Source organism: Trichosurus vulpecula, chromosome 1, assembly GCF_011100635.1.
Source record: "Trichosurus vulpecula isolate mTriVul1 chromosome 1, mTriVul1.pri, whole genome shotgun sequence".
Classification (NCBI taxonomy): domain Eukaryota; kingdom Metazoa; phylum Chordata; class Mammalia; order Diprotodontia; family Phalangeridae; genus Trichosurus; species Trichosurus vulpecula.
Window position 1 is genome coordinate 412,319,308 of NC_050573.1, and position 22,746 is coordinate 412,342,053.

Sequence of the window (22,746 nt, forward strand, 5' to 3'; positions counted from 1 at the left end):
CCTCTCCACACTCTATACTTCAACCCAACTAAATTATTTAATGTTCCCCATACATGACATTCCATCTCCCACAACCACCTAGCACAGGCTGTCCCTCAGACATAGAATATCCTCCCTCCTCTCTGTCACCTTTTGAAATTCATAGCACCCTTCAAGCCTCAGTTCAAATGCTACCTCCCACATTATCCCTTTTTGGATCCACACCTCCCAAGTTATTATTGCTCTCCCCATACCCCAAGTTACTTTCTATTATGTATACATACATATATGTATATATGTGCATATATATGTATATATGTGTATAAATGTATACACATATAAATGTATTTATCTTTATAACTTCTTTGAGGGGAGGGACTGTTTCATTTTTTACTTTACATTCAAAGGCCTTGCATAATGCCTGGCACATAGCAGGTATTTACTAAATGCATGTTTAATAATTGTGCATCTACAAGTAAACTAAAGGAAAAAACTATAATATAAATGTCACACACATTTAATAAACTTTTCCCAAGGACACAAAAATGCAACATTTTCAGAAAATAGGCTTCTACAAGCTATTCATATCACATTTCATGGGCTTCTAAGTCTAGAGCTGGAAGCATTTTAAAATAAAATTTAGCCATGTACCAAATCTTTCTCTTTTTTCAAAATTATAATCTTAGTTATCATTAATAGCTATCATAAGTAGATTAAAAATTACTTATGTCAGGGTCAACTATATCCCTTCCATTAACTTTATATAACAACCTATAATTTGGGCACAATCTTTATCAGTGCTTTCCTGTTACCATTTTGCTATTAACAGGGTTTACCACTGAATTGTTTGGAATGGAAGTGAGGGTTAGGAAAGCATACTTTGAATAACCTGCAGTTAAAATTTTGTTTTTTTAATACTCTTGTCTCTGAAAATGCAGACCTTTCCCTAGTTATATCTGTGAGTATAGTATATAAATTTCTTCTTTGCTATGAAACATTACTATAAACTTGAATGGTAATGCAAACCAGGAAAGATAATTCGCCAAACCAAATGGAAAAAAAATTAGTCAATAACATATTTGAAAATCATGGCATTCTTCATTTCTTTACCATTAGGAATAGAGTTATGCTTTTCACTTTACTCTGTAAAGACAACATGAATTCCCCCCTGAAACTCTTGAAACCTTCTGGAGATTTTATAAGAAGAGTACAGGACAAGGTATTCACAGTAACTATACTCTAATCCCCAAAACCTCTCGTAGGAAAATAATCAATTGGATGTCTCTCAACAACTATTTCTTTTTTCAGCCTCAAAGAAGCAAAAGCTATTAATATTCTCAAACACAAACATAATAGCAAGGTTAAAAGACAGCCAGTTGTTACAAAGTCTGTGTACATTGGGTTTTACCTATAGGATACATAGCGATCAAGTCTATTTTATGAAGGGATGGGTGAAATCACCCAAACTAGACACTTGGCAGCATATTGGAAAAACAAAACTGATTAACTGAATTTTTCAGCATCTAAGTGGATCTCTGACATCCATAGAGCAGTCAGTATTTCTCATTTCTTAGATTCCAAATTAACTAAGTAAGTTAGTTTCTCCAATTTGTTCACATCCATGAAAACCACAACTGACTTACGTACTTTTTACGAAAGTGAGCACATCTGAATAAACCGATAGAAAATTTAAAATGGACTATTAGTGTTTTCCCTAATATAAAGTTTTAGAAACATTTATTTTGTGTGAAAATGTATTTTTCTCTTAGCAAAATAATTAGTTCCCCATTGACAGCTCTCTTTCAGTTGTTGTTGGTTTTTTTTTAACACCAAAATACACCTACAAGGGTTACAGACTGTTCTCTTCTTGTCGTAAGTTATATATGCCTAGGAATCTCTTTTGGCCTGTGGCTTTTACAAAAATATCTTTTTCATATGATTCATAGATCAATACCTCCTGAAACATTATTTTATCACTCTATATTTTTTTTACATATAGCCAGTCAGTAGCTGAAAAAATAATGAAGTAGTCACTTTGTCTTTCTCTTCCCAATGATATTCATTGACACTTCTTAAGCACTCTCCATTCTTATGCTGTCTCTGACACCTATCAACTCATTTACCCTAAAACAAGGGATTGATAATAACTTACAATATATCTTAGAGGAATTTGAATTTTAATGGAGCTCAAATACTTCAGGCAAGTAATAAACATCTACTTATGGAAATTCAGATATTGCCAATTTTTGTGGAGTAATTTTGAAAAGTGCATCCTCCAAATAATATGATATAAAAGGTGCCCAAAGACAAGTCAGGCATGACATTCCAATGTCATGGAAAGTCAATAATGGCCCAAAACATGATCATACAGTCACATAATACAGAAAAAGAAGGATTTGAGTCAGGAATGCATTAAAGAAATCTGTGATAAGAGACAAATTGTTTAACCTCTTTGTCTCTAGCTTCTCTCTATATCTGTGAAATAATGCCATTTAACCAGATGATCTCTTAAGCTTTTTTATATCTAAATCCTAAAAAGGCTTATCACTTTAGATTCTATAGACAAAAATAATTCTGCATTATATAATTCTTTAATCATTAGTAAATTGTAACGCATTTCCAATGGAGGATTATGCAAGATAAGTGGTATAAAGGATGCTATTAGAGAAATGTTTTAATTGAAAAGAATGTAAGGTGAGAACAGGGGTTCTTTGATGGAAAATATCTCATTGCTACCCATAATATATCAAGAGATCTTAAGGAAGACTATCAGCAGGTTAGGTGGATCCTCTAAGGGGTATTTATCAGAAGGTATGGACAAGAGTTGAACAGGATAATAAGCAATGGATGGGCCTAAGCTACATCTCTCATTGAAAAATACTTGTCAATGAAATCAGAGATGCATTAAAACAGTGAAGAATTGTGGGAAGCTTATCTTAGTGAACGTATGTCTAAAGCCCTAATTATTAGTTATTTATTGTGTATTTCAGCCCATGTATCAAATCACTTTGTATGAATTCCAAACAAAAATATAAATTCTTGTTACTGTTCAGTCATGTCCAACTCTTCATGACCCCATTTGGGGATTTCTTAGCAAAGATACTAGAGTGATTTGCTGTTTCCTTCTCCAGATCATTCTACAAATGAGGACACTAAGGCAAACAGTGTTAAATGACTTGCCCAGGGTCCCACAGCTAGTAAGTGTCTGAGGCCACATTTGAACTCGGGTCCTTCCTGATTCCAGGAGTACTGCTTTCTCCACTGCACCACCTACCCGCCCAAGTGAAATCCTTTGTCCCCAATAACTTATAGGTTTCATGATTAGCTGAGTCAAAAGAATCAAGAGACCTGGTTTCTCAAAACTGGGCTACAGACTCTTCTTAACAGATTGTAAGATCTGTAACATCAGGAACCATTTCTTATTTATATTCGTATCCCTTTTCATGCCTTGGACACAGTGGGTAGCCAAAAATATATTGAATTAAATTGAGTTGATGTATCCTCTCTGATATTTGTCTTTTAGTCATTGAACAATTTATTTAAGAAAAATTCAGTCCTTAGAAGCTCCTACTAGGTCTTTTCCTTATATTTAACTATTTCTCTCTAGGTCTCTCCAAACTCCATAAATATCATTTTAGTAATCTTAGCTTCTAAAGAAGTAGCCAAAAATTCTACCAAAGGTGATGTCATATCTACTCCAAACTATAATGCATACCACTATGTTGAATTTTCATAATTTCCTAAACTTGGATAAGATTTTAAATGATTTTTTCCAAAAGCCACAGAATGTTCACCACCATGTACTCCAAATTAGAGTTTATAAGGGGCTTTCCTATTCACTATTCCATCAGGAATGTGGTTGGCCATGTGAGTATTATTAATCCCACTTTATAGATAATAAAACAGAGACCAAGTTATTTTCCTAAGATAAAATACCTAGTAAGGGAAGAAATTGATACTAGGACCCAGATCTCCTTACTCCACTTCCAAGGCACTTTCCCTTATAGTTTGTGGTCTCCCAGGCTAATAAGGAGAAAGTCAGTTTATCTGTCTGAACTACACTGTGTGAAATTGGACAATACATGAATTATATAATGTAATCCAATAAACTGATAAATTTTAAGTAAATAGTGGGCACTTTGAAGGCCACCTACTTGGAAATATTACCTCTTTAAACTAACATTGAGCACTCTTTCATGCCAATAAATTAAAATATAACTTTGTTGAAACAAAGGAATGTGAAAAGAAAGTGATAAAAAATTCTAGATTAAAATATACTTCAATGCTCCAAGAAACTGTGCTTTCAGCAGGACAAACACAACTTTCACCAATGCAGGTCACAATCTCTCTGACTCTTTAGACTGTCTTTGAGAAATACTATGACCAAAAAGAAAAATCATTACTTTTTTGCCAGTCTCAAGGATGGGCCTCTCAAGATATACCTAGGTTAGTTCTTCAACAAGATTAAATACACTTGATATTTTTATTCAAAGTGATTTGTGAAAGTTTTATATTTTAATGCTTCAAAAGTCCGATCATATATACATTTTGCGGATGTACTCATAAGAAGAGAGTCACATGTGTATACTGAACTATCTGAATTGATGTTTTGTCTCATGTAGCATGGAAAGCCTGATACATGAGTGCCTTAGACTGTAGTTAAAGTTTCTGCTGATTATCCAATTTTTTTTTTCTCTTTTGCTTATACAATAATGATTGTCATCTATAGGATGGTTTAACATTACAAAACACTTTATGTATTTTATTATAGTTGATCCTCACAACTGCCCTGTTAAGTGCTATTATAGGTAGGTCCTTTTTAGTGAGAATAATGAATTCCTTGCAGTGGCTTCATGTATTTAAATACTCACTATCAAAAATTAAGGTTATATAAAATATGGCATTTGATTCCAATGGAATGGAAATACGTGGTACAAATCCTTCACTTTAGAAGAATTCTTTATTTGCCTTAAATGGAACCTCCTGAATTTTCAACCCCATTTTACAGATGAAGCTGAAAATGTTTAAATGATTTGCTCAGGGTTATAGCACTTGTAAGTATCTGAGACAATATGTAAAGCTAGGGAGGTCATCCTGATGCCATGTCAGTATTCTATCCACACCACTTTGCTGCCTCTAGATTCTAACTCCTCAAGGTCTGGGTCTCTCTAGTCTTTCATCTTTGTATCCCTAATTCCTGGCACAATGCCTAGAACATGGTAGGCAATTAAGAAAATGTTTGTTGAATTGAGTTGAAGGGAAGGCAATAACATTGACATGTAGATCTGTGATGGATTATCAAAATGATGTTGGGTTTTTTTTTCTGTCACCATGTATGTAGATTTACCTAGTTTTTTTTTAATGGATGAGGTCACATTTCAGAAGTCCGAATTATTTTGTTTGAACCATTAGGATCAGCCTCTTCTTGGATATGCACTGTTAATTTTATCCTGTGAATTTTTTGGCAGTGTTCACAAAGCATTTACTTTTCAAAAGATACATAATCTGCCTCTTGTCTTTCTCAGGTATTACACAAACAGCTTGAATTTATCGAATGTCTTTCCTCTAGGGAGCTTCAACTGCTTGATATGTTATTTCCATTTTCCTAACAGCAGCCACGTGAGGTAAGAAGCAATTAGGTATTATTATCCCTATATTCAGAAGAAGCAAATTGAGACTCTAAGAGGATGAGTAATTTCCCAAAGGTCCCAAAGCTAGTCTGAGGAAGCACAGGGACTAGAACTCTGATCTGAGTATAGCTCATAGTTAATTCTACTGAAGTGTGACTTGAGACTGACAAATAAGACTAATAATCACATGTGCCAAACTGCTTTAAAGTTAAAATTTGTACATTATTACTAATGTCAGATCTATATAAGCTAGTTTTGTGCATTTATGCATGTATTGCGTACCGTTTTTCAGCATTTTGATGAACTAGTTTTCAAGAGACAGTTCAATTTAAATCCTACCTCATATTCCTACTACTTGTATGAACCTGGGTAAGTCACATCCTTTCTGAACTTCAGTTTCCTCATCTGTAAAATGAGGTGGTTAGACTTGATGATCTTTAACATCTCTCACAATTCTAAATGTATGAACCTGCAAGCCTGTGAAGTGATCACTATATAAGACAGTATGTCCGAATAATATGGAACAATAATCTAGTGAATCTGAACAGAATATTCCATATTAGATTTTTTTTTGCTCTTCCTATTGCCTAAATTAGTCAGATGATGGTTCAACCTTCTTTGCTTTGACTCTGTTAACCCAACCTTCATCTGGGTCACTTTTTTAGATATATGCCTGAGGTACAACAGTGTTAGATAATTACACAGACTTCCCTTGAAAGTCTTAGATTTTTTTGTTTTGTTTTACAGGTAGCACAAATGGAAGGGAAAGATAATTGAACAAATATCAGGGCCTAGGAAGTTTTGCATAGAACAAGATAGAGGCTCCCAGAGTATAAGTGAGAAAATGAAAAATTTTCTCTGAATCTCTGAACACCTAATGGTAGGTTTCAAACCAAATTGTCTCCACAAAGAAATTTATTTTTAGAAGTGAAACTCAAGTGTCTAGTGCAACTGAAAATAATATATTCATTTTCCCTCATTACCCTTAAATGTGGTCATAAAATATATGGTATCCACCTAATTCATATATTGCCATCTGTTTACTCTGGAATATAAAGTAAGAGTGAATGCTACAGTTCTCTGTTCAGTTCTCTCTCTGTCTCTCATTAGTAACCTGACATAATTTATCTTATTACAAATGTTTTCATCTGCCACTTAATAGTAGTAAAATTTCTTATTTGAGTATTAGAAAAATCAGAAGGATTTTCATGCCTAATGAAACAGGACATTGGCAGAGGAATCATTCTCATTATGCCAATATACTTCATCTGTCCAGGTCTCAGTTTCATCTCTCTGCACAGTGAAGAGGTTGGAGTAGATCGAGAATTCTTAACCTTTCTTGTGTTATGGCCTTTTTGACAGTCTAGTGAAGTCTGTCCTTTTCAGAATAATTCTTTTAAATGCATTAAAATAAAATACATAGCATTTCAAAGAAAATCAATTATATCAAGATAAAGATATAAGTGTGTGTATGCATATATACATATTAGATAGATAGATATTTAAGTTCGCTGACTCCAGAATAAGAATCCTTGGCCTAGATAATCTCTAAGTACTCTTGATTATAGTAATCAAGTAAATACATATCAAAAATAAAAATACTTCCCACCAATACATTAGGGATTATTTTAAAATTTTAGTTTTTCAAATAAAAGTTTATATATGACAAAGTTCTACATTTCAAATGTAACCTTGTGATGAGTCTTAATTTTAACCATTTCTTCTCATTTTTTTTTTAAAAAAAGGAGAGACACCTGTTGGTGGAAATTTTACCAAGAAAAAAAAGATATTTTGGAAGTACTTTTAAAAAAATGAACTGTAACTTTACTATAAGTAATCATTTGGTATAACACAGTCATGAAATTTATGCCACTTAATAGTTTTAAATAGTATAGCATATCCTTGAGATTCACCACAACAGTTTATCAACTATGAACCAATGTAAGTCCTACATTCTCCACTGAGCATTTTAGTTTAATTGAGCTAAATACATAATCCATTACTTTTCTTGTACTGCCAATAGATTCAATGACTTAAAACACTTGTTTAAATTATGGGTAGGAATATTCAAATTCTGGGAAGACAAAAACTTGTGCAGGCTTTCACACTCAGTAATCCAAGCTGGATAGTGAGAAAATGAAAGGAAGTATTCCAGAGAACTGACTGCATGCAGTCAGTGCAAAGACAATAAAACAGTTGGTTAATTAGACCTTAAACCCCAGAAGGTTGGATTGTTTTCTTGTGAGAGGCTCTTGGAAAAAAAGTGGTCCCTTTATGACTGAGCTGCGTAATATAGGTGGAACTTCCCTTCCCTGATGTACACACCAGTGATGGAGAATTCCAGCATTAACACAGGATTGGCTGTGATACAATTCAGAATCAGAGTGCCAGAAATGGTGACAATATGCATCAGGAAGTGAATCATAGCCTCTGGAGTATTTATGTAGTACACAATGAGCTTTTCACACCAGAGTTCATACTAGTTAATGAAAGGCACTAGGAGGAATTAAGAAGTTATGACATCAGTCTACCTACCTTATCAGAACACAATTCGTTAGCATGATATAATCCAAAGGATTTTTAATTAAAAAAATATCTACATGCTATCCAATACAGCCAGAAATGACAATGGCCATCACAGAGTCACCAGAGAATTAGCAATGGTCAAAACCAAATTTATTTGTATAAATATTGCAAAGTATTTATTTGTATAAATATTGCAAAGTATAAATATTGCAAAGTCAGAGTATCTGTCATAACAATTCAGGATTAAAAAACTTAAAACATGGTATACCCCACTGTACATAAAACAACTACATAATGAACATTTCAGCTGATTAATCAGCTGTCAGTTTCTTATAAATAAAACATTAAGATATCAGATAAATTTTCTGGTTTCTTTTTTTATCTTGTTATCATCATAGCAGTCTAATCGGCAACTTCCCTTTCATTTAGAGGGGAAGGGGATAGGCCATGCTAGCATCATTTGTCTGGTGTTTACTTGTATGATGGAAAGCATCACCTGTCAGACATAGCATTAGCACTCTCAGATTCTCCAGCTATGTAATAAAAGAACTAGCTATGCCTACTTAATAGTATGTGTACAGCTACATCCTCCCTTCTTAGTGTAGGTAAAAAAATATCAGATGTATGAATGGCAAAAATTTCTATCAAAATGGGCAATGTTTGATTTTTAACATGGCCATGTTAATTTTCTGCAGCACATCCTAGGACAAGGGGACTGTGGCACACAACACAGTGTGCAATGTCCATTAAGAGTGAGGTTCATGGTCTCTCCCAGCCATTTAAATGGGACAAAAAATACAATTGCATAGTCTTTATGCCTCATCAGTCCTCACTGGCAAGACAATTGACTTGTTAAATTTCATTATTCTTATTGTATAAATTACTTCATGGTAGTAAGTTAAGCATTTGAGAAATCATATTAATGCATTTTCCTAATAGCTTTACTTACTACTAAGGAATGTAAAGTACTGAAAAGAGGAAGGCTGTACAATTTGCCACTTTGCTCTTTTATTTGGGACTCATACAACTTTCATTTTTTAAATAAGTGGTGCTACAAGACATTCTAAAATTTAATTGCACATTATTGTATTATCACAGGTGTTGATTATTTTGGCAGAGAGATTTTTAAAAAATAAATTATTTACCAGTGTTTAGGAAAAAGGGAAACAGTTGAGAATATTTTGGAAGAATGAATTAAAATATTGTGACTTTCATATTTCCAATAAACATAAATAAGTATTCACATAAAAATACCTTCAGCAATTTTTTTCTCCTTATCATATAATGGTTGTAACTACATCAAAAGTCAATATCAAATATGTTCAATTGATATCTTAATAGTAATGATTATTTATTAATGCAAATCCACAGAAAATCACAACTTTTTTCCATTTACTCAAGAGAAAACTACTTAATCCAAAGTCTTTTATTGACTTTTTCCACAGCTAAATGCAGATTCTCTGAAAGTGAATTGTAATAAATACACACTATTATTCCATTTACTTCAATAAAAGTTGCTGCCATTGTTGTATTGGAAAAGTTACCTATTGTGATAGACATTTCAAAACAAATAAGAAAGAAAGAAAATCTCAACATTTAAAAATAAACCTTTAGTAACCTTCAAATTTTGAGCATATCATTCATTCACAGGAGTATGGGATGCCATTCTTGTCTCAGATAACTCCCAGTGTTTTCTGGATCTTAGCATGTTATCAGTAAAAGTTTTATTCTCTCAAAACTTTAACATGCTTATTTACATATATATGTGCAGATTAGTCAAGTGTCTAATGTTTATTCTTGCTACTTAGACTGGATTAGCACCACTTCCATTTTTAAAAACATATATACATAAAAATTTATGTGCCTTTTAATGTAAGGGGAGATGAGATTTTCCCCTTTTTTTTTCAGTATCCTTTTATTAAATAAAATATGATAATCCTTTTCCCTTTATGTCAAGGACATTTCCAAGTTTAACTCAAGAAATATATCTCTGTGATGTGGAAAACGTATTTGATTGTTAAGCATATTCAGTGTTAGAATCCTTCTAAGCAAACTTCTAATGAACTCTACTATAAAGGTTAATGGATCCTGACATTCCCTTCTACAGTCTCATCTATGTCCTTTCCAAAATCATTCCCAGAAAATCATACACATACGCAAGCTCATCTCTATACATAAATTTAAAAAAATGTTACTAATTTCTGAGATGCGGCGAATTTCTCGGAAGGCAAGGGCAATCTTTAGGTTGTGCTTGGCAATGGGCCGAATTTTCCACAGCTACTGCTATTCAGAACTGTGGACAGCTCCTGTTTAGCTTAAATTTAAAATCTTTCCCTTTTTTTCCCCCACACATAGCTCAAATGGCTTTCTTTTTAAAAGGCTTACAAAGCTACTGAGGAGACACACTAACACGTCTTTCCACAAACTAGTTATTAAAAACAAACTGCTTACATCTACAATCAACAGATCTGAGTGGAGGTGTTTTTAATCTCCTGCCAACCAAAAAACAAAGGCTGATGCTTTTAAAATCAGTCAACTATTGTCGCTCATCCACCGACACAGACACCTAAGAACTACTGTTTTGTTGTTGTTGTTAAAACACCTTTTATTATTAAATGGAAAATCCAACAGTGCATTCAGAAGCTAATCTAAGTGGCTGCAGGGTGTGTGCACACTAAGAAGAGGATCTTGTTTCACGACCTTCGCTCGACAATCTCCAGATGGACGTAAAGAGAACATTTCTACAATGCCAAGACCAGGAAGAGCCGTCCTTGGCTTGAATTCTACACTAGCAGAAGAGTTTAACAGCCGGCATCTTTCCCTCCCTTCTTTAACCAGGTCTACCTTAAGTTAGGTAACCTGGAGAGAAGTGAGAACAAGATTTAAGTTGAGCCAGATTTGTAGTCAAGGTCAAATAAGGGTGTTGCTCTGTCTCACTAGGGGGACTTTGGAAACGCCCCCTTTCCCTGCCAGAGGAACTTAATCTGAGCCTGAAGCTTCTGGTCACGCTTGTGCTGAGCCTCGCGGGGCTCTGCATTGGTCTGGGTTTTGGTTTCTCTAGAAAGCTAAAGCCAGAGAAGGTCCAAGCTTTGTTACTTACCCTTATCAAATCACACTATCTTAAAGGAAGTTGATGGCAAGATGCCCTGTGCACATAAACATATATAAAATATATAGGAGATCTGCAGGAAGGACGTAAAGAGTCATGGTATCAGATTCTTAATCTTATCACCGTGCTTCTCCTGCCTCACACAAATGGCTTTCTTAGTCCCATGTTCTTTCCCTGGTGATGGGGAACGGGGAGGGGGTGTGGAGGGAGATCACGATTTGTCTTAGAGAAGAAAGCATGCCAAAAGCAACCAGCCTCGGAGTAGTGTTGAGGGATCCTAGATGCCCTGGGCATCTCTCTGCCCCCTGCTCTACACTTTGCATCTCCTCCTACAGGTAAAACTTTCCCTGCTTCCACTGAACACTCTCTCATTTGTGGTAGCTCTCGCCTCTGCCCGCACTAAAGTCGGAGGGAAGGAGACCGCTCTCCTAACAGTTGGTCAAGATTAAAGTAATGGTTCTACCCCAGACTTGCTAGAAACTAGTTGAAGAGAAGTGAGGCACTCCCAGCCATGGCAGCGGAAGGCACCACTACCCCACCCCGCCGCCAGCCGCCAGCCCCCAGCCCAATCCCGGGGGAAAGGGGGGACCTCCCTCCCAAAACAAAGGAAGTGGATTTGAGGGAAGGTGGGGCAAGGACCAGACCCCCGCCCCCTCACCTGAAATCACTATAAGGGTGGATAATCCAGAAACCTGCAGTTTTAACCCTTTCCTGCTCCTTCTCCACCGCCTTCTGGCTGCCGAACATGCGGAGGGAGAATTTGTTGACGCCCGGCTGCAGCATAGAGGTGAACTGCCTTTGCATGAAGCCGTACTGCCGCCGGGGTCCCTCGGCATCCTCAAAGCCCACCACGGGCTCCTCGCCGCCGGCGCCCGCGCTGCCGCTGCTGCCCCCGTCCACCTTGAAGCACACGGAGTTGCCATGCTCCTTGGTGTTGCCCCCGCCGCCGCCCCCCGGGGGGCTGCCCAGGTTCTTCTCTGCAGCGGCCGCGGTGACCCCAGCCCCCGAGGAGGGGGGCTTCACGGGGAAGACGCTATTGCCGTCGTCCCGACTGCTGGACGAGGAGTTGGGCTTCCCAGCGCCTTCCATGCTTGGAGGACGTGGTCGGTGGGGGAGCGGAGCTCCAGGCTCACCGAAGGGGAAGGCAGAAGAAACAAAGTCAGAAGGGAGCCGAGGCTCGCTGCCCTGCTCTCTCGGGCTCCCGCCGCCTCCGCCGCGTTTCTGCCGCTGCTCCCGCTGCCGATGGAGCGAGCCGAGCAGAACCCAGTCTCTTGATTCTCTCCAGCCTGCCTCGCTCGGGCTGCTGCCTCGGCTGCCTCGCTCCCTCAGCCCTGCCTTCCCTTCGGCTGCCCTCTGCTGGTGGAAAAGAGCCCTCTCCTTCTTTTGCTCCCTCCTTTCAACACTTTCTCCGGACTCCTTCCGTGCGTGACATTGAGCTCAGGAGTCCTTGAAGATCCCCCCCCCCCACTGCCCCCCTTTACATTTCAGTGATGTGAGACAGTTTGTATATGCGTGTTGGAGCGAGAGAAAGAAGCAGGTCTAGGACGAGCGTGCACGTATCCGTGGGCTTTTCTGTGTGTGTTTCTGTGTTAGAGCGAGAGACACACACACAGGGCGTGTACGACTGGTTGGGAGTCTAAGGCAGAATGTTGGAGCAATGTTAGAGAAAGAGAGAGCCTGGGCGTGTGTGATAGGAACACTGTGTGTAAAGGGAACTTGGTGTAAGGAGCTTTGAGAGAGTGGAAGGGAAGCTGCTGGGGTGGCAGATACAACCCAGCCTGTCACAGAAAGTGGAAGGGAGCAGGAGGGTGAAAGGACTAGCCCTGGATGACCTTATGTGATCAGCTGCTTGTGGTTTTACAGATTAAGGACCTGTAATAGGGAACAGACAACTGACCTCCTTATACTTCCTCCTATTCATGTTAGAAGAGTCCATATAATCAAAGAAAGGGTCTTTTCTGTTACCAGGGTCAAAGCATCTAGTAACTAGGATCCATTTTTCCAAAGCCACCAGGAGGGGAAAAAATGTATGGTGGAGACCAAACCTTCACTGACCTATCTTTACAAATGAGTTATGTAAGCAATGACACGCTAAGGGGTATGGGTTGGCTGGCCAATATTCACCAAAGCCATACTCAGAAATAGCGGCTCTTTCAGCACATTTATAAAATGGCTGAGAAAGCAGTCAGAATGTAAGACCCATACAAGGAAAGGGGGAAAACGTATTCATATAGTCGATTACAGGTACTAATTGAATTTTTAAAAAAATATTATCATGGGACTCTGGAGAGGAAAGGATAAACGACCAATTATTCTCTGTCTGTCTGTCTCTCCCTCTGTCTCTCTCTATGCCCCTCCCCCCATCAAAATAACAGAATTCAAGGTATATTGACAAATTGACAAAAGGCCCAGGATGTCAACCATAGAAGGATGATTTCTGACACTGGGCAAGCAGGCCTTTTGATTTTTGTCCCATTGAAGCACAGTTGAACCTAGATCAAGACCACTGCACCCAATTGAAAGCAAGAGCTGGGAGTTTGTATTTTCCCAATGCGGCAAGAGTTCAGTCAGGTGCTACATGACAACCATGTTGTAAAAGATGCTACAGAAAAGTTGCTTGAAAGGGATTGGAGATTGAAATAGATCATTTGCTAAGGTCCCTTCCAATTCTGAAAGTTCATGCATTACTCTAGGGGGAAAAATGAGTTTTAAGCAGGACAAAAAGCAGGGTAAGGTCCAGGGTATGACATACTGGGTTACCAAAGTAGTAGGTGCTAGGCAGGCACAGAGCAGGTTAAGGATATCAATTGCCCAAAACTAGAGAGAACTTGAAAATAGTTTCCCTTGGTTAACAACTTTTGCTGGAAGAGTCCCTAGTACCCTATGCAATCTTCTTAATTACCACAGGAAAACTCCTTTAGCTTCCTCCTCAACCTCAAAAATTCTGACCTGATAATCATAAAATTTAATGCAAATGGATTGCATTTTGGTAAAATATTTGATTATCCTTTGTATTTTGACAAGAATATAATAATCTTTCAGTGATATAGGAAAATCTCACCAATTAAATGTAGTTGTTATAATTTTCATTAAAACAGCTGTTCCTTTTCTTCTGGACAGATGCTTAATATTTTTATGTTAATATTAATAGTATGTGGTCTAAACCCAGACCAGCAAGTTATTTTGGCTGGAGTTTTGCTGAGTTTCAAGGTCTGTACATATCTACTATGACAACCCAAATGCATACCAAGAGCTTAAAATGGTTCTCAGAAATTGCTCCATAATACCACAAATTCATTTATTGAGCCAGACTACATTCCGTAATTTATTCCCCCAAAGTCTAATCTAAATCAAGTTTTGTTGGGTTATTTTTTCCTATTTGTATGCAAAACCAAATAAAAATGCTAATAAAACCAAGATATGTAACCAGATTGACTTTAATTTGCAAACAGGTCAAATATATAGTCTCTTTATGCTACTTGTTGGTAGCTGACTTGGACAGGTAAAGTTTTTGTAGAAGACCAAAATACAAAAGTTTTCTGGGAGAGGAGAGAATCCTTGGAAGTGAATAGAAGAAGGATGAGTCAAAGAAGGGGAGGACAAAAAGGAAGAACTTTGGTTTCTTGAGTAAAGGGGTTGGGGAAGGGAAGGGAAGGGAAGGAAAAAGTGTAAAATATTAAACTCTGTTTTAGTATATTACAAAAGTTACTCACCTGGATTCAGTTCTTTGGAGAGCATGGAATCATCTTTGTTTGATTCTTCCACATTTGGTTTCAGAGCATGAATTGGATCAAATTGGGATAGAGAATAAAATTATGAGTCCACAATTCTCTGAGCAGAGAACAGATGAAGTACAAGCCAATCTTTAAGCATCCTTTACCGATACCCTTATACAAATGTTATCTTGCCCCCTACCCCAATAGGCTAGGGTTCTCTCCCACTCATCTCTCCTCTTCAGCTCATGTCTTGATCATAGCAAATTGTTTCTTTTCTCTTTTTTAATGTACTTCATTATTTACCCAGTATAGTAGAAAGAGTACTGGGTTTGGTCAGACAACTCACAGTTCTAGGCTTGGTGACTTAATGGGAAGATGTATGACCCCTTGAGTAAGTCACATAACCTGATAGAATCTCAGCCCTTTCCGGTATAAAATAGAAATTATAATTATTTCTCCTACCTGTCCCATAGGGTTGTTGTAAGGGAAAGTGTTTGGTAAACTTGGCAAAACATGATATAAATGTGAGTTGTTATTATTATAGGTTTATTGATTGAACTCTACTAAAAGAAATTAGGTGAAAGTTTTCTTGTCAGTCATTTAGTAAATGGAAATGCTATCGCTTTTAATGCTGTGCTGTTTTACAGTGGAAATGGTGTCAAAATGTCTCAGCATTTTAGATGAATCAGACTCATATAATCTTTAGAGAAAATCAATTATAAACTGTAAATTTGATATATTATCTCATGAGAATGTCATATCATTAGTTGTAATGTATGCTCTTCAGCATATACAAGGACTGTGCATCTTTTAAACTATTCCTTGTCTCCTTTAATACTCTGGTTAAGATCACATTTCAGGCAGCAGCAGAAGATTAATATGAATCTAAAATAAAATCTCCATGCAGACGTAAGCATATGTGAAATGAGACCAAAAAGATAGATAGGAAGACTTGAGTTTTGACAACTCACTGAAGAATCCTAAATGAAACCTTGAAACATGGGGGCATATTACATATTTGAACATTCAAAAGACCTGAAGTAGAGGTTAGAGACATTTATTTGTAAGAAAGCATGTTTAAAAAGTATCTTTATGCTTTGAAAAAGGCTGACATAGAGAAGAAAGAGGAGCAATAGATTAAAAGATAATTCACTAGTAAATATTTCCCAGAATCTCTGGAATTAGAATTAGGTGAGAAGCATCAGAGTTTAAAGAACACTGATTTTAATGTCAAGAAGCTCAGTTGTTTTTCTTTCATGTTTAATTAGTAACAGCTGACATAAACACTATTTGATAGATTGATTTAAATAACACAAACATTTCCAAAGCACTTTATAGATTATCTCATTTTTTCCTCCCAATAATCCTGTAAAGTTGGCATTATAAGTTAACACTTTATCATCTTTATTTATCATATTTATTTAACAGATGAGAAAACTGTGGGTCAAAGGTTCAGTGATTTGTCCTTGTTCAAGGTTACACAACTAGTGAATATTAAAGCCAGGCTTTGAAACCATCCTTTCTGACTCAAATCTAACACCATGGGGCCTTTCCATGTGATTTGCAGCTGATATTTCGTATATGTATTGTCTCCACCAATTAGAATGTAAGCTCCTTAAGAGTAGGGAGAGTCTTGTCTGTTTCTTTTTCCCTATTTGTATCTTCAGCTCTTATAAGATACTTTCCACATATTTAGGAACTTAATATGCTTTATTCACTCATCTCACAATATCCCTGGAAAGCTAATGCAATGTTGATGGTGATTTGTTTGGCTAGTGTTGATAACTGTGAGATATGTATATATATATATATATATATATATATATATATATATATATATATATATATACATATATATATATATATATATATATATACACACACATATATATGTATATTTGTAAGGTCTATCTTTTTAAAGATTTCAGTCACTGTTTGTAAAACCTGACTCATTTTGGAATTATGACTGTTTAGGTCAAATTAGACCTGGTGGCTTAACTTTGAAAATATTCCAGGTTGTTCTGTCAGTTTAATTTTGTTGTTTACCAATTAAAAACAAATATGTTACTCAATCTCCAGTTATGCTAACATATGCCTTTAAAATACGTCCAAACTGTATATGCTTGCTTTATAGTCCAATAGTAGTTCATTTCTACATAGGATGATGTAAAGGATTTTAATGCCTCTTACAAATGTTCCAAACCACAAAAATCCAGGGAATTCCATTTTTTCTTGTCATTTCAAAGTTATCCCAAGAGATTTTTATCCCCAGCAAAATGCTAGGAGAAGAGTAGTATGCTCTTGTAAAAGAGGATTATAAATTTTGCAGACTATGAACGAATGAGTCAAAAAAGTCTGCTGAAAGGGATTATAATGTAGGGGTTATGAATTTCCCCTTTTCTGAGTCACCAACAATTGGTAACACCTTCAGTGACAATTTTTATGTTCCTCTGACTCAGAGGCAAGACACAGGTTGAGTTGTGTTTGTTTCAAAAATGGTGATGGATTTACACTGATCTACTTACACTCCCTCTGCTGGTCACTTTCTTTAGCATTCATTTTTCAGAACTGTTAGTCTCTCCCCTCATTGCTATGCCTAGCACACAATAAAAGTTTAATAAATCTATTTTGTGTGTGTGTGTGTGTGTGTGTGTGTGTGTATCTGTGTGTGTATGTATATTCAAAGAATACTCTGAATTAAACCAGCAATCTCTACCTCTGGAATGAAGTAATATTGGAACAGATATTTTTAATGTATTTATCAAATCTTTTAGATGGTTTGTTTTCTAATCTACAATTTGTGAATAAGATTGTTAATAAGGAAAATAACTTTTTTATTTGAAGATTTATTATGCATTTCTTACTGGTTTCTGTTAGCCTTTTATGTGATGCATAAAGCCATGACAAAAGTCATAATCACAATATCTATTATCTCAGAAAAGAAATTTTCAACCGATCAGCAAGCATTATTGAGTGGCTGCTACTAATTGCAGCCTCATGTAAGTGCTGGACAAAGAGAAAAATACAAAACAGACATTAGTTTCAATGAATTCAGGAAAAAGATGACTGTTAATATCTTGTCAATAAAATAATAAAATGACCTCTGTATATGCAGCAATTTACACTTATAAATCTTGTAACACATTACCTAATTTGGTCCTCTCTATAACCTTGTAGGTCAGATATTTCAAATATCATTATCCTCAGTTTATAGGTGAGGAAAATGAGGCTCAGAGAGATTAAATAATTTGTCTAAGGCCACAGACCCTTAAGCAACAGAGCTGGGACTAGGAGTCAGACAGAAAGAACACCGCTGTTGGCATCAGAAGATGTGGCTGTGAATTCGAGCTCTGAATTTTCTTTGTGATCTTGGGCAGTCAGTTAAATTCTCGGAGAGTCAGCTTCCTTGTCTGTCAAATAAGATGATTGAATTAGATCATCTCTTCCAGTTCTAAACCTGTGACACCATAATTATAAATTAATTCTTATTTTGAAAAAAACTGCATGAAATCTTAAGTAGAATCTAGCCATATGTGAAATTAAGCAAGTGACATATACTTGGTGCTTTGATTTTTTATAAAGTCTAAAATTTTCAATTGAAATCTTGCATTACAGAATCACATGGTTAAATTTTAAAACACATCATTAAATAAGAACTGAAATGACTGAGCTAATATTGTCATTGAATAGCATCTAAGTGAGAAGAGGGTGGGAAGATTATGCTTCTTTAATATAGTAATAAAATTTTATGTGTTTTCATAAAAGAGCTGTAGCAACAATTCAGCTAGCAGCAGCTGTGGGGTGTAAAACCCAACTGGATCAGCAACAAGAGCTGCCAGCACAGGTTCTTTGGTCTGCTTTACTAAGGAAAGTAACTTTAAGGGGTTAACAATCTTACTTTAATCACACATACAAATATCATTCACTTAGTTCAGGAGGAAAATCCAGCACTCTGAACTTCAGAGCAAATAAAAATTGCAAACTTACATTATAAACAGACCAAATACAAACCAACATCTGGGTTAGGAAAGTCAGGAGGCAGTTACAACATCTTGCCCAGAGTCACCCACCACTCTTCCAGTGAGTGAGAGCCCCCAAACAAGACATCTGGGTTTCTTGAAAGCTGGGGGGCTCTTAACAATGGCTTTCCCAAAGTCTACAAGAGCCAATGTTCCTATTCCATTACATTGAAATTAGGGAGCTTATGAATGAAGAAAGGCCTCATTTACATCATAGAGACAATAAATAATTTTGACTTAATTTTTCTCCTAAAACTTCAGCAGAAAAGTTTCATGGCATTCCACAAAGGTCTGTGCCAATAACGAATGTTAATGGAAATATCTTTAAAGGCCAGACAGATTCTTCTTCCTGGGTATAGTTATGCCAGTATAAGAATAGTACCAAAGTCAAGAGAATTGAATTAATAAAGAGATTTCTATGACATGAGTTGATTTTCCATAACATATACGAGGAATAACTTACTTTGCTGGCAGGAATAGAACTTGCAGGTTTCTCCAGATACTTCTGTATCTTCATAATCTTCATTGCTGTTCATCCTTCATACTCAAAAAGGACCAATGGCATAATGATATTGGGGTCAAGGTACAGTGTGTCCAACTGTGGCTGATCAAGCTTGGAAGGCTCTACCACAGGCCAGGCACAAATAGAACATCTGGGGTGGATATGTCTCTAGATTTGTGCATCTCACATTTCCTTTGTGCTACTGTGATTTTGTTTGTTTGTAGAGCACAGCCCCTTCTTTGATGTGGGCACACCATGCTGGGCAGCCCTATGCCAATGTCTGCCATATCTTAAAATTGATATGAAAGTTCTTCAGAGAGACCTCGAGAATATCCTGCTACCATTTCTTCTGATTTCTATGTGAGTGCTTGCCTTGTGGGAGTTATCTATAAAATAGTCTTTTAGGTAAACACTCATTTGGTATTCAGGCTACTTGGCCAGAAATACCAACATCTTTGTAATCATTTACTGGATGACTTTCGTGATCATTAAAAACTTTTAGAGGAGGACAGAAACAAGATGGCACAATAAAAGTAGGGACTCCCTTGAACTCTCCCCCAAGCCCCTCCAAATATCTGTAAAATATTACTCTAAACAAATTCTAGAACAGCAGACCCCACAAAATGACAGAGTGAAACACATTTCCATCCCAAGACATCCTGGAAGGTTGACAGGAAACATCCTTGCTCCAGGCTGAGAGAGGAGTGCAGTACAACACAAAACATGCTAGCATAGACCGGACCCCATCAGGGGACTGCATCACTGTCAGCTGTGGCAGTTTCCAGACTTCTCAAACCACAAATGCCAAAGACAACTTAGAAGGTCATTAGCAAAGGTCTGTCAGACCTGGGTGAGAGAGGAGCATGGTACAATCTCAGGCCCGGGGTGGTGGTAGTGGATGCTTCTAGAGCTTTTGGCTCACAGACAACAAATTCAAAGCTTCTACAACAAAAGCCTCCAAAAAAAATATGAATTGGTTTCAGGCCATGGAAGAGCTCAAAAAGGATTTTCAAAATCAAGTAAGACAAGTAGAGGAAAAATTGGGAAGAGAAGTGAAAGTAATACAAAAAATCATGAAAAACAAGTCAACCGCTTGCTAAAGGAGACCCCAGAAATACTGAAGAAAATAACACGTTAGCAAACAGACTAGGCTGAATGGCAAAAAGAGATCCAAAAAGTCAATGAGGAGAATGCCTTAAAAACAGAATTGGCCAAATAGAAAATGAGATCCAAAAGTTCACGGAAGAAAATAATTCCTTAAAAATAAAAGAGGAATCACAAAGGACTTATCAGAAGTGAACTGTTTACATTCCTACGTGGAAAGATGCTATTTGTAACTCATGAGACCTTTCTCAGTATTAGGGTAGTTGGAGGGAATACACACACACACACACACAAACACACACACACACATATATATATATATACACATACATATATAACATACACACATATACATGTATATGTGTGTGTGTATATATATATATATATATATATATATATATATATATATATATATATAAATTATGGGGAGAGAGAAGAATGTACTGGGAAAGGGAGAAAGGGAGAGGTAGAATGGAGTAAATTATCTCACATAAAAGTCAATAAAAAACTTTTATAGTGGAGGGGAAGAGTGGGGAGGTATGAGGGAATGAGTGAACCTTACTCTCATTGGATTTGGCTTAAGGAGGGAATAACATGCAAACTCAATTGGGTATGGAAATCTAGCTTACCCTGCAGGAAAGGAGGGGGGAAGAGGGGAAGAAAGGAGAGGACTATAGAAGGTATAGTATTAATGTGATGGAAGATCTTCCCCACCCATTCAATAGGCCTCAGGTGGGCCTAGGAAAGCTTGATTATATCTTTGTTTGTAAGTAGGCCTAAAGCCCCTACTTACTAGGTAGTAAGCCTATGTGGGTGTGAAGCCCTCAGGACCCTAAAGGGAGTTGCTAAAACCAGAGCCAGTGGTATGTACACCAAGTTCTATTCAATCATGAATTCAACCAATCAGAGACCTGAGTTCTAGCCAATCAGATGCCAGCTAGGACTGCATAAAAGGAGAGAGCAGAATTGAAGGGGAGCAGAACTGAGAGCAGAACTAGGAGCAGCAGGACTGAGAACAGCAGGACTGAGAACAGCAGAAATGAGAGGAAGACATTGAGTCAGCAGACATTGCTGAAGAGCAGACACTGAGAGAACCAGAGCTGCAGAAGAGAGTGCTGAGTGAAAAATCAGAATTCTTGAGTGATTGTTTACAGGAAGGCCCTAGCAGGGGGGAAGGTTATAGGATGACTTGGTTCCTTGCTATAATGCTGTGTATAATTTCCTTTTTACTACATCGAGGTGGGCTTTCTGGTTTTGGAATATAATTGCTACTATATAGAATTGGGGGTATGGGTTTTTGAATTTATTCTCTGGAGTTTAAATAAATGTTATACCTCCTCTGCCTTCTACATAGAGAGTTTTTCATACTTTGCAATTCTGAACCATTCAGGCATGTTCATGGTCATCTTCGAGGTCATGAATCTTGCCTTACTGATGGTAGAAGGTAGCGCAGATTGGGGAAGGGATAATCAGAAGCAAACATTTTTGAGGAGGGAAAGGGTCAAAAGAGAGAATAGAATAAACAGAGGTGGGATATGATGGAGGGAAATATAGTGAGTCTTTCACAACCTGACTATTATGGAAGTGTTTTGCATGACTACATATATATATAACCTATATTGAATTCTTTGCCTTCTCAATGAGGGTGGTTGGGGAGGGAGGAAGGGGGAGAATTTGGAACTCAAAGTTTTAAAGACAAATGTTAAAATTGTTTTTACATGCAACTGGGAAATAAGATATACAGGCAATGAGGTATAGAAATCTATCTTGCACTACAGGAAAATAGAAGGGGAAGGGGATAAAAGAAGGGTAGGGGTGATAGAAAGGAGGGAAGATTGGAGGAAGGGGTAATCAGATTGCATGCTATCTTGGGGTAGGGGAAGGAGAGATGGGGAGAAAATTTGGAACTCAAAATCTTGTGGAAGTGAATACTTATAACTAAAAATAAATAAATAAATGGACAGAAAGAAAATATAGGACCATAAAAAAACCTTTTAAAACCTTATGATGACATAAGATGTTAGTCTTGTCTTTACAAAGCATATTCTTTTAAAAATGAAGATTAGAGAGATAACTTCATATGTGGTTTGTTATTGATCCTCTCATGTCTCTAAATGGCATTTACCTTATGTTTTAATTTATAAAATGGAACCATTTGCCT

At 36.8% G+C, this 22,746-nt stretch overlaps 1 protein-coding gene across 1 annotated transcript in view; it reads right to left on the minus strand.

The window, feature by feature from the left end:
• Nucleotides 1–19,505, minus strand: part of LOC118839190 (potassium/sodium hyperpolarization-activated cyclic nucleotide-gated channel 1-like) — a 67,050-nt gene extending 47,545 nt beyond the window's left edge. Inside the window, exons 1-2 of the mRNA XM_036746648.1 lie at nt 19,443–19,505; nt 11,903–12,660 (exon numbers count right to left, since the gene is read on the minus strand). Of these exons, the coding sequence (XP_036602543.1) occupies nt 11,903–12,660; nt 19,443–19,505 (821 nt within the window). The remainder of the gene's footprint in view (nt 1–11,902; nt 12,661–19,442) is intronic.
• Nucleotides 19,506–22,746: the final 3,241 nt, after the last annotated feature.